The sequence below is a fragment of the Globicephala melas genome, chromosome 14 (assembly GCF_963455315.2).
Source record: "Globicephala melas chromosome 14, mGloMel1.2, whole genome shotgun sequence".
In the NCBI taxonomy this organism is placed as follows: domain Eukaryota; kingdom Metazoa; phylum Chordata; class Mammalia; order Artiodactyla; family Delphinidae; genus Globicephala; species Globicephala melas.
In genome coordinates this window covers 47123282-47136508 of record NC_083327.1, presented here as the reverse complement: position 1 = coordinate 47136508, position 13227 = coordinate 47123282, and the positions used below count along the sequence as shown (strand labels likewise).

At 37.2% G+C, this 13227-nt stretch overlaps 1 protein-coding gene across 1 annotated transcript in view; it reads left to right on the top strand.

Annotated features, from left to right (window-relative positions):
* The window catches only part of CEP85L (centrosomal protein 85 like), a 154910-nt gene that overhangs the window by 46142 nt on the left and 95541 nt on the right, over positions 1–13227 (top strand). Inside the window, exon 3 of the mRNA XM_030853595.2 lies at positions 9228–10015. Within this exon, the coding sequence (XP_030709455.2) occupies positions 9228–10015 (788 nt within the window). The remainder of the gene's footprint in view (positions 1–9227; positions 10016–13227) is intronic.

Below are 13227 nucleotides of genomic sequence, written 5' to 3'. Positions count from 1 at the left end.
TTTAGGCCGCATTGGGTCTTCATCGCTGTGCGTGGGCTTTCTCTAGTTGAGGCGAGCGGGGCTACTGTTCGTTGTCTCATTGTGGTAGCTTCTCTTGTTGTGGAGCACAGGCTTTAGGCGTGCAGACTTCAGTAGTTGTGGCTCGTGGGCTCTAGAGCGCAGGCTCAGTAGTTGTGGCTCTCGGGTTTAGTTGCTCTGCGGCATCTTCCCGGACTAGGGCTCAAACCCATGTCCCCTGCATTGGCAGGCAGATTCTTAACTACTGCGCCACCCAGGAAGTCCCATGTCCTCTGGTTTTTAAAAGGACGGCCTTCTGCTGGTTTTAGATTTCACTTGTTCTAACTTAGATATGGGCTGGATGCCATCATAATAGCTTGCATTTGGGATTTGTGGCTACAATTAGGTAGTATAAGAAAGCACATTAGGAATCACATTGCATCTACCTCCAATTGATTGTGTTTTGTTAGGCAAAATAAATTATGTTTTGATTCATTTCTTAGATAGAATGGTCCTTTTTTTCAGATACTTAAACTGTCAAATATTTAATACTTTATTCATTAATTCATGGTGTATACGTGCATGTGTATGTATGTGCATATGTATGTGGGTAGACTGAATTTTAATCCTTAGTTTTCACAGTAATGAATTCTGAATGTCACAGTAAATCAGTTTTTACAGTGAAACTCGGATACTGGTGATGGTTGAACTTAAGATATTTAAACTTGAAGGCTTCAGAACTGGAATCAGTCCTAGGTGGAATGATGTGGTGAATAGAACAGCAGAATCACTTATTAAAAAGTGATGTTTCCTGGACCCTCTCTACTCTAACTGAAAGAGAATCTCTCGGAGTAGGGCTCCAGATACCAGCTAAGTTTGTTGTATTTTAAAGTTTGAGAACTTCAGGTATAAGTGACTTTTGGAGTAAATTCTATTCTCAATGTAATGTTCTATGAACAGCATATATTATCAGTAGCTTTCAGATTTGTAGGAGTAAATACTAGTCTGATGTGGAATTGGTTTTTATCACCAATTGTTGATTTTCTCTGCAGTTGGGAAATACTGAGCTACCAAGGTAGACAGGAAGTTAGCCTGTTATCAGATAAAAGTAGCACCCAGGACTGGTGATCTCTGGTCTCAGAAGTTTCAGCTGTGACATAGAAAGTGAAACAGTCACCTGATACATAATTCACACTTTAGTAACAGTGTTCTATGAGATATTTCAAACTCTCTGAGGTCACAGAATAAAACACCTTTGCAGAAGTTTGGCCAAATGGTAATTAAAATAAGATGTTGTGTAAAGTAAAATGTGAAAGCATCTTTCTCCTTTTCTCCTCTTTCTACCTTTGTTTATTAAATTTGTGGTATATTCCCCTAGACCATTTCTGTGCCCATGAATATATATGTATTTACATACACATATGCACATGTATACATATATTTACTTATGTGTTTGCATATTTTAAATATTGATGTATACAGACAGATTGCCCCTCTTCTTCCAAAGGCTATAACAATTTATGTTCTTACCATCGTAGGATATTAGCAGCCTTTAATAATTTTATGAATATGATAGGGAATGTACTTCTATTTAGTGAGTTGAAATATCTTTTTTGAAAAACAAACTTTTTTAAAAAATTTATTTTATTGAGGTATAGTTGATTTACAATATTGTGTTAATTTCTGCTCTACAGAAAAGTGATTCAGTTATACATTTATACATTCTTTTTCATATTCTTTTCCATTACAGTTTATCACAGGATATTGAATATAGTTCCCTGTGCTGTACAATAGGACCTTGTTTATCCATTCTATATATACTAGTTTGCATCTGCTAATCCCCAACTCCCAGTCCATCCCTCTCCCACCCGCTACTCCCCACCCTGCTTGGCAACCACAGTCTGCAAGTCTGTTTCTGTTTTGTAGATAAGTTCATTTGTATCATATTTTAGATTCCACATACAAGTGATATCATAGGATATTCGTCTTTCTCTTTCTGACTTAGTTCGCTTAATATGATAATCTGTAGGTCCATCCATGTTGCTGCAAGTGGCATGATTTCATTATTTCTTGTGGCTGAGTAGTATACCATTGTACATATGTACCATATCTTCTTTATCCATTCATCTGTCGACGGACACCTCGGCTGCCTCCATTAAACATGTATGCTTTTTTTTTTTTTTTTTGCGGTATGTGGGCCTCTCACTGTTGTGGCCTCTCCCGTTGCGGAGCACAGGCTCTGGAGGCGCAGGCTCAGCAGTGATGGCTCATGGGCCCAGCCGCTCCGCGGCATGTGGGATCTTCCCGGACCGGGGCACGAGCCCGTGTCCCCTGCATCGGCAGGCGGACTATCAACCACTGCACCACCAGGGAAGCCCTAAACATGTATTCTTTATTTGCTTTTTGTTTTGTGGTTTGCTTATGGATTTCTTTTGCCTACTTTAAAATTAGGTTGTTAGGGTTTTGTTTTGGGGATTTTTTTGGAGTTCTTTGTACAGTATGGATATTTAGCCTTTTGCCTGTTATATTGAAAATATCACTTAGTTTAGCTATTTCTTTTTTTTTTTACATCTTTATTGGAGTATATGCTTTACAGTGGTATGTTAGTTTCTGCTTTATAAAAAAGTGAATCAGCTGTGCGTGTATGTATATCCCGATATCCCCTCCCCCTTGCGTCTCCCTCCCACCCTCTCTATCCCACCCTTCTAGGTGGTAACAATGCATCGAGCTGATCTCCCTGTGCTATACAGCTGCTTCCCACTAGCTCTCTGTTTTACATTTGTTCGTGTTTATATGTCCACGCCACTCTGTCACTTCGTCCCAGCTTACCCTTCCCCCTCCCTGTGTCCTTAAGTCCATTCTCTACGTCAGCATCTCTATTCCTGTCCTGCCCTTAGGTTCTTCAGAACCTTTTTCTTTTTTTAGATTCCATATATGTGTGTTAGCATACAGTATTTGTTTTTCACTTTCTGACTTACTTCACTCTGTATGACAGTCTCTATGTCCATCCACCTCACTACAAATAACTCAGTTTCATTTCTTTTTATGGCTAATATTCCCTTGTGTATATGTGCCACATTTTCTTTATCCATTCATCTGTCGATGGACACTTAGGTGGCTTCCATGTCCTGGCTATTGTAAATAGAGCTGCAGTGAACATTGTGGTACATTAATCTTTTTGAATTATGGTTTTCTCAGGGTATATGCCCAGTAGTGGGATTGCTGGGTCATATGGTAGTTCTATTTGTAGTTTTGTAAGGGACCTCCATACTGTTCTCCATAGCGGCTGTACCAATTCACATTCCCACCAGCAGTGCAAGAGTGTTCCCTTTTCTCCACACCCTCTCCAGCATTTATTGTTTCCAGATTTTTTGATGATGGCCATTCTGACTGGTGTGAGATGATATCTCATTACAGTTTTGATTTGCATTTCTCTAGTGATTACTGATGTTGAGCATCCTTTCCTGTGTTTGTTGGCAATCTGTATATCTTCTTTGGAGAAATGTCGATTTAGGTCTTCGGCCCATTTTTGGATTAGGTTGTTTGTTTTTTTGATATTGAGCTGCATGAGCTTCTTGTATATTTTGGAGATTAATCCTTTGTCAGTAGCTTCGTTTGCAAATATTTTCTCCCATTCTGAGGGTTGTCTTTTCATCTTATTTATGTTTTCTTTTGCTGTGCCAAAGCTTTTAAGTTTCATTGGGTCCCATTTGTTTATTTTTGTTTTTATTTCCATCTCTCTAGGAAGTGGGTCAAAAAGGATCTTGCTGTGATTTATGTCATAGAGTATTCTTCCTTTGTTTTCCTCTAAGAGTTTTATAGTGTCTGGCCTTACATTTAGGTCTTTAATCCATTTTGAGTTTATTTTAGTGTTTGGTGTTAGGAAGTGTTCTAATTTCATTCTTTTACATGTAGCTGTCCAGTTTTCCCAGCACCACTTATTGAAGAGGCTGTCTTTTCCTCATTACATATTCTTGCCTCCTTTATCAAAGATAAGGTGAGCGTATGTGCATGGGTTTATCTCTGGGCTTTCTGACCTGTTCCATTGATCTGTACTTCTCTTTTTGTGCCAGTACCATACTGTCTTGATGACTGTAGCTTTGTAGTATAGTCTGAAGTCAGGGAGCCTGATTCCTCCAGCTCCATTTTTCTGTCTCAAGATTGCTTTGGCTATTCGGGGTCTTTTGTGTTTCCATGCAGATTGTGAAATTTTTTGTTCTAGCTTTGTGAAAAATGCCATTGGTAGTTTGATAGGAATTGCACTGAATCTGTAGATTGCTTTGGGTAGTATAGTCATTTTCACAATATTGATTCTTCCAATCCAAGAACATGGTATATCTCTCCAGCTGTTTGTATCATCTTTAATTTCTTTCATCAGTGTCTTATAGTTTTCTGCATACAGGTCTTTTGTCTCCTTAGGTAGGTTTATTCCTAGGTATTTTATTCTTCTTGTTGCAATGGTAAATTGGAGTGTTTCCTTAAATTCTCTTTCAGGTTTTTAATCATTAGTGTATAGAAATACAAGAGATTTCTGTGCATTAATTTTGTATCCTGCTGCTTTACCAAATTCATTGATTAACTCTAGTAGTTTTCTGGTAGCATCTTTGGGATTCTCTATGTATAGTATCATGTCGTCTGCAAATAGTGACAGTTTTACTTCTTTTCCGATTTGGATTCTTTTTATTTCTTTTTCTTCTCTGATTGCTATGGCTAAAACTTCGAAAACTATGTTGAATAATAGTGGTGAGAGTGGACAACCTTATCTTGTTCCTGGTCTTAGTGGAAATAGTTTCAGTTTTTCACCATTGAGGACGATGCTGGCTGTGGGTTTGTCATATATGGCCTTTATCATGTTGAGGTAAGATCCCTCTGTGCCTACTTTCTGGAGGGTTTTTATCATAAGTGGGTATTGAATTTTGTCCAAAGCTTCTTCTGCATCTATTGAGATGATCATATGGTTTTTCTTCTTCAGTTTGTTAATATGGTGTATCACATTGATTGATTTGCGTATGTTGAAGAATCCTTGCATTGTTGGGATAAACCCCACTTGAACATGGTGTATGATCCTTTTAATGTGCTGTTGGATTCTGTTTGCTAGTATTTTGTTGAGGATTTTTGCATGTATGTCATCAGTGATATTGGCCTGTAGTTTTCTTTTTTTGTGACATCTTTGTCTGTTTTGGTATCAGGATGATGGTGGCCTCGTAGAATGAGTTTGGGAGTATTCCTCCCTCTGCTATATTTTGGAAGCGTTTGAGACTGATAGGTGTTAGCTCTTCTCTAAAAGTTTGATAGAATTCATCTGTCAATCCATCTGCTCCTGAGCTTTTGTTTGTTGGAAGATTTTTAATCACAGTTTCAATTTCAGTACTTATGATTAGTGTGTTTATATTCTCTGTTTCTTCCTGGTTCAGTCTTGGATGGTTGTGCTTTTCTAAGAATTTGTCCATTTCTTCCAAGTTGTCCATTTTATTGGCATATAGTTGCTTGTAATAATCTTTCATGATCCTTTGTATTTCTCCAGTGTCAGTTGTTACTTCTTCTTTTTCATTTCTAATTCTATTGATTTGAGTCTTCTCCCTTTTTTTCTTGATGAATCTGGCTAATGGTTTACATTTATTTTTGAACTGGTCTTTATGATTTCTTTCCTTCTGCTAACTTTGGGGGGTTTTTTGGTTCTTCTTTCTCTAATTGCTTTAGGTGTACAGTTAGGTTGTTCATTTGAGATTTTTCTTGTTTCTTGAGGTAGGATTGTATTGCTATAAACTTCCTTCTTAGAACTGCTTTTGCTGCATCCCATAGGTTTTGGGTCTTCGTGATTTCATTGTCATTTGTTTCTAGGTATTTTTTGATTTCCTCTTTGATTTCTTCAGTGATCTCTTGGTTATTTAGTAGTGTATTGTTTAGCCTCCATGTGTTTGTATTTTTTACAGAGTTTTTCCTGTAATTGATATCTAGTCTCATAGCATTGTGGTCGGAAAAGATACTTGATACAATTTCAATTTTCTTAAATTTACCAAGGCTTTATTTGTGACCGAAGATATGATCTGCCCTGGAGAATGTTCCATGAGCACTTGAGAAAAATGTGTATTCTTCTGTTTTTGGATCGAATGTCCTATAAATATCAATTAAGTCCATTTTGTCTAATGTGTCATTTACAGCTTGTGTTTCCTTTTTATTTTCATTTTGGATGATCTGTCCATTGGTGAAAGTGGGGTGTTAAAGTTCCCTACTATGATTGTGTTACTATTGATTTCCCCTTTTATGGCTGTTAGCATTTTTGCCTTATGTATTGAGGTGCTCCTATGTTGGGTGCATAAGTATTTACAATTGTAATATGTTCTTCTCGGATTGATCCCTTGATCATCATGTAGTATCCTTCTTTGTGTCTGGTAATAGTCTTTATTTTGCCTGGAATTCTTCTGAGTCCTTTACATGTATTATTTCATTTAATCTTCACTGTTGTCCTCTTTACTTTATGGATGAGGTAACTGATGCAAGAAGGTTAAATAACTTGTTTGAACATGCAACTACTAAATGGTAGAGCCAGGATTTGAATCTAAAAATGCTGATTTCAAAAATATTACACTTAGCCTTTACACCATCTTTACTTACAGCTTTTTAAAAATGTAAAAGTCTGAAAATTTTAAATTTGATATAAAACTCATTTTTTGTTTTTTAAAGAATTGAAGATATTTTTGAGAGGCTATGATGATTTTAATACAAATATTCCTTTAGGAATAGTAACACAAACACATATATAGATGTAGATATAGTGCTGTAATGTATTAATACCAATATTCCATAGAATTTGGGGGTCATTTATCCTGTTTCTATTTAGAACTCACCTTCAGTAGCATATTCCTCTCTATTTCCTTCTTCTACTGATTACCATAATAATCCATTAATCTTCCTGCTGCCAACCATTTTGCTTTAATTTGTCCTCAGCAGTTACTGGAATAATCATCCTAAGTACAGTTTTGGTCATGTCACTTGCTCCTTTGTTTGGAAACTTTTGGTAGGTCACATTTCTTGCCGAATGAAGGGTAGGCTGTTTCTGTAGCAGGGTGTTTGAAGATTTGCACAGCTCTGCTTTACATTTACCTTTCAAGAATTATCTTGAGCAGCTTTTCTTGATACTTACTGCATACTGCAGATAAATGGGATAATTTGTTTTTCTTCTTTTGAGGCCATATTCTCCTGGCTTCATACTTGGATCAGTTAGTGTTCTGAATCAGTAGAAGAAGCTGACTGGATGATTGAGCAGATGAGGAATTTATTTAAGGGCATTTGGTTAACTCAGAATTTTTGAGGAGGGCTGGAGAGCCAGGCTTATGGTTAAGCTTCCAGGTAATATACCTCAGTCACCGCTGAGAACTGGCACCCTCCAGCCCCACTGGAGGAAACCACCATTGCTGCCCAACTGCTGCCACTTCTGGGCCAGAACTTGGTTTGGCCACCTCTGCTGCTGTCATTGTTGGGGGCTAATGCCTCTGTTGTTGCCAAACGTGGTAGCTCCACACTGAGCCTGTTTTCTCATGTGACTCACTTCCAAACAAATCTTGTGCAGGTCCTTCTGAATGTCTGTATCATAGTTGCAGGGTATGTTGGGAATTTAAGGTCTAAAATTTATTTTGGGAGGTTGGGCTTGTAATGTGGGAATTTTCTTGAGTATGAAAAGGTTCTGCAGAAGCTGATGGGAAACTCTTACATGGTAAATGTCTACTATATTACTTTTTCTTGTATTCTTTCATCTATAATGTTTTTCCCCTTTCATCTCCAGGTGAATAAATTCTGTGCAAAGACCTATTGGAATTCCATTTTTTAATTAGTTTGCCTGGGTCTTTCTCATCTGAATTTTCTTATGACTTTCTCAACATTTCTTTTTCTATTACTTTATTTCTTCAAAACAGTATCAAAGCTCACAACTAATATTTAAATATATTCTGTTATGAGTCAAACAACATGGAAAGATACAGAAAAAACTGTAAAAGTTGCCTTTCACCACCCACCTCCTCTCCCCCTACATTTCAAATCGCTATCCCCTTTCTAGATATCATGTGATAAAAATGATAATCTTTGATTTTAATTTGGTACTTGATAGTAAGTCCATTGAGTATAGAGGCCCTTATTTATCCTTTGGGCTTCCGTAGAGCCTACTACAGCTGTTCCTATGTGTAGGGTAGTATTATGTGAAGGCCTGACCTACAGCAGTAACTATGTAATCATTTTGGAAGTAAAAATGTACAACGTGGGCTTCCCTGGTGGTGCAGTGGTTGGGAATTTGCCTGCCAATGCACAGGACACGGGTTCGAGCCCTGGTCTGGGAGGATCCCACATGCCATGGAGCAACTAAGCCCTTGAGGCACAACTACTGAGCCTGCGCGTCTAGAGCCTGTGCTCTGCAACAAGAGAGGCCGCGACAGTGAGAAGCCGCGCACCACGATGAAGAGTAGCCCCCGCTCGCCGCAACTAGAGAAAGCCCGCGCACAGAAACGAAAACCCAACACAGCCATAAATAAATAAATAAACAAATAAATGTACAACATGGGGATTTAGTAAATGTGCAGAGAAAGATAGGAATCAAAGTAGACTCCAAGTGTTCTAGCTTGGGAAATATATTATTGATGATGCCATTAAGGGAGATTGGGAGTGTAGGAACTACTCTGTATCTGCAAATATATTGCTAGAACACTTTCTGATTATTTTCCATTATTGCAGGAGCACCTTTACCCATATTCTAATTTGAATTGTAGTTTGAGAGGTGCTAAAATGTTCATATTGGGCCTCTATTTCCACAATTGAGGAAAGACACTAAGAGATACGATTTTTTAATAAAGTTGTGTCTGAGGCTTCAGTGATAGATCATGAATAAGACCTTTCAATGCAGAGATGGATTTTTCTTTTAAGGCACAATACTTAGATTAAATAGCATGAATATAAACCTGTTTCCCAGTCATTTTTCATCTGTAAGTAGATGGCAGATGAGCATATATTTTGTTATGTATCCGTTTTTAGAAAATGATATTTGAAAGTATGTTTGATTTGTTTCAGATAAACTTAAAGGAGTAATAATAGTAACAATAATAAGCCCCTCATTTTGATGAAAGTGCCTCTGAAAAACCTGTGCTGGGAAACCATGTTCAGATTTTTGTTTTGGCGTTTTACATTTTGCCTCTTTTTTTTTTTCTGTTAATTACAACTAATTTGGCATTCTTTTTTCTTTCCAGATCATTCAACTTCAAGTGGCACATTATCTTTTAAGCCTAGTCGATCGTTGGTTACTCTTCCTACTGCCCATGTCATGCCATCTAACTCCAGCACTTCAGTTTCCAAACATAGGGAATCATTGACATCAGATGGCTCAAAATGGAGTATAAGCCTTATGCAAACATTGGGAAACCACAGTAGGGGAGAGCAGGACTCTTCACTAGACATGAAGGACTTCCGGCCTCTCCGGAAATGGTCATCTTTATCCAAACTCACTGTCCCAGGTAACTGCAGCCAGGGTGGCATTGTGCACACAGAAGAGTCAAGGAGAGGTTTAGAAAAGACAGGGAGAGACAAGGCTTTAACATCACAACTAAGGACAATTGGACCTAGCTGTTTACATGACAGTATGGAGATGCTTAAGCTAGAGGACAAGGAAATAAATAAAAAACGACCATCAACTCTGGACAACAAATATAAATTTGAGAGCTGCAGCAAAGAGGACTTTAGAGCTTCTTCCTCCATTCCTAGGAGACAGGCCTTAGACATGACATATAGTGCCTTACCTGAAAGCAAGCCCGTTATGACAAGCTCAGAGGCTTTTGAACCGCCGAAATATTTAATGCTTGGTCAACAAGCAGTAGGTGGAGTTCCCATTCAGCCTTCTGTGAGGACGCAGATGTGGCTTACTGAGCAGTTGCGGACAAACCCTTTGGAAGGTAGAACTACAGAGGACTCTCACAGTATAGCTCCTTGGCAGCAGCAGCAGATTGAAGGGTTTCGACATGAAACTGAAACACCAGTGCAGGTAAGGCTCAAAATCTAGTGTTTGCTTCCCTCCAGTGGATGTTATGAGTACCAGCGCACTTGAAGTAAGCATATGACAGTGTGTCCATAGGCACAGGTTGTTTTGCTTTTCCTTTCCGCTACAGGATAATAAGCATAAATGTTATAAACTCTAAAAGTATTGCATTGGTAAACAAAGCTTAAAAAATATTTGAGACTCCAAATATTTGAGGGGCTTATTTTGGAGTAACACGGAACTCCAAATATTTGAGGGGCTTATTTTGGAGTAACACGGAAAACTTTAAACCTTTACCTGCCTTGGCCTTTATTTTCCTTCTCATTTTTTTAAATGGGCATAAACATAAACAAAGCAAAAAATACTCAATTCTGTTTCAATACTTGAAACAGAAACAAAGGAGCTGGCATGGTATAATAGAAAGAACATTAACTTGGGTGTATGAAGGCTTGGATTTTGTTGTATCAGATTCAGTCTGGATGATTCTCTACCTGTCACTTAATACTTAGTATCTCTGGGCCTGAGTTTTTCTTTCTTTCCTTTTTTTTTTTTTTTCCTGAATTGAGATATAATTGACATATAACATATTAGCTTCAGGTATATAACATAATGATTCAATATATGTATATATTTTAAAATGATCATCACAGTAACTCTAGTTAACATCCATCACCATACGTAGTTACAAAATTTTTTTCCTTGTAATAAGAACTTTTAAGATCTACTCTTAGCAACTTTCAGATATACAGTACAGCATTATTCACTATAATCACTATGCTGTACATTGTATCCCTGTGACTTTTTTATTTTATAACAAAGTTTGTACCTTTTGATCTCCTTCATCCATTTATCCACCCTCCAGCCCAAGCCTCTGGCAGCCACCAATCTGTTCTCTGTATATATGATTGTGATTTTTTGTTTGCTTGTTTTAAAAACATAATTGTCTTTCTCTGTCTGACTTATTTCACTTAGCATAATGCCTTCAGGGTCCATCCATGTTGTCACAAATGGCAAGATTTCCTTTTTATGGATGAATAACTTTCCATTGTTTATTGTAGTATTCCATACACACACACACACACACACACACAGACACAGATATGGCACATTTTCTTTATTCATTCATCTACTGATGGATAGTTAGGTTGCTTCCATGTCTTGGCTATTGTCAGTAAAGCTGAAATGAACATAGGGGTGCATATATATTTTTTCGAGTTTGTGTTTTCACTTTCTTCAGATGGATACCCAGAAGTGGAATTGCTAGCTCATATGGTAGTTCTCTTTCTAATTTTTGAGGAACCTCCATACTGTTTTCCATAGTGGCTGCACCAGTTTACATTCCCACCAACGTGTACAGGTTTCTTTTTTCTCTACATTCTTGTCAACACTTGATATTTCTTGTCTTTTTGATAATAGCCATTCTGATAGGTGTGAGGTGATATCTCATTGTGATTTTGATTTGAATTTCCCTGATGATTAGTGATGTTGAGCACCTTTTCATGAACCTGTTTGCCATATATATGTTTCTTCTCGGTTTCTACATCTATAAAATGAGAAGGTGTAACTAAAGTCATTTATAAAGCTTTGGTAGTGGTTGGTATGTATTTAGGTTTATAAAATAGATGTGCTTATTTTTTTTAATTAAATTGAATGTCAGGATTTATTAATCATTTTAAGGAAAACATTTTACAATAATATTACATAAAAGAAAAATGGTGTGTACCCCCTAATGTAACATGTAAACGTTTAAATTTCTTGATCTGGAAATGTTTTCTATTCCATGGTAATTTTCTACAGCTCATTTTAACTGGGAAACCAATTATCTGTAGAATTTTTCATAAATTCTATCATCCAATTTTTTTTCGATTGCCAGAATTTTCTGAAACAAAGTAATTCCATTGAAAATTGTAAAATTTCCCTAGAGTAAAAACTTAAAATTGCTAATCGTTACAATTACTAATAAAAAAGTAACAAAGATTAAAGGAATATACTCTATGAAAGGATAAGGAAATCACTTACCTAGGAACCTCACAAATCTGAGTGCAGCTCCAAAACATACACATAACCTAATGTGCTACATTCACAGGAGAACCCTTAACACATCGCATGTGCCTTCTTTACTCTTGTTTTGGACATAGTTCTTATCATCTTGATTATATATATTTAAATTGCATAACCAAACAGAAGTATCATTATGATGTGTGAATTACAAATCAGAAAAGAGCAATTTAACCAGATTTATTTGTGATTTATCTATTCAAGCAGTTGAAAGATAGGAGACCTAATTTATCAAATACTACCATATTTTAGTTCTCAGGTGCTTGTGATTATAGGAGAGCAGGGTTCAAGTAGTTGTTTCTGCAGCTGGTGTCTTTACACAGAAGTGGAGCGGCCTCGGGTGGTGGGGGGAGGGGCTGAATGTTCTGCTCCAACCTGCAGAACGGTAGGTGCGATAGGGAGGTAACTGTGAGAGTTGAGTGAATTTAAAGGAATAAGTACTAATTCATTCCTTCTTCCATTCTGGTGGGAGGACCCGCTTCTGTAATCGAAGTTTTCCCCGACCTTGAAGCAGTGCAGAGAGGGTAGGGAGCTTGGAGGTGCTTTGTGGAGAAAACTAATTTTTAAATTTTCTTGGTGCGTTGGTACAGGAAGAAGTCTATAAGGGACAAAACTTGCTTGTGCTTGGGAAACCCTACTTTTTGATTAACCTTCTTTGGGATGGTCTCTTTATAGTGCATTTAAGTTTCATAGTAGAAAGATGAAACCAGGAAAGGAAAACCTAGACACTTTAATTGCAGTGTTTAAATGACCGCTTCTCTTCTAATTCTCTTGGACTACTACAGAAAAGAAATTCTAAATACCTTCTCCTTGGAGCCTCTAAATACTGTATTTTAAAAGTGGTCATCTTTGTCTTAAGTCTCTTTAAAAACATTGATTTTCTTTTAGTCTAATTTTTGCATAAAGGGAAGAGGCTTAATAATAATTATCCCATCTCATAAATTGTGAGAATGTGTATGATTTTCAAGGACAACTGCTTGTCACCGTGAAGAAAAAAAAAACACAAAAACTATTTACAACAAAGAAGAGGAATTTGGCTGAGAGGCACAATCTAACATCACCATAAATTTATCTACAACTTTGTAGCTGTCAGAGTGTTTTATCTCAATTGATCCTCAGAACCTCCTTTCTCCCTTTACACCCTCAAAAGTTTAGTATTG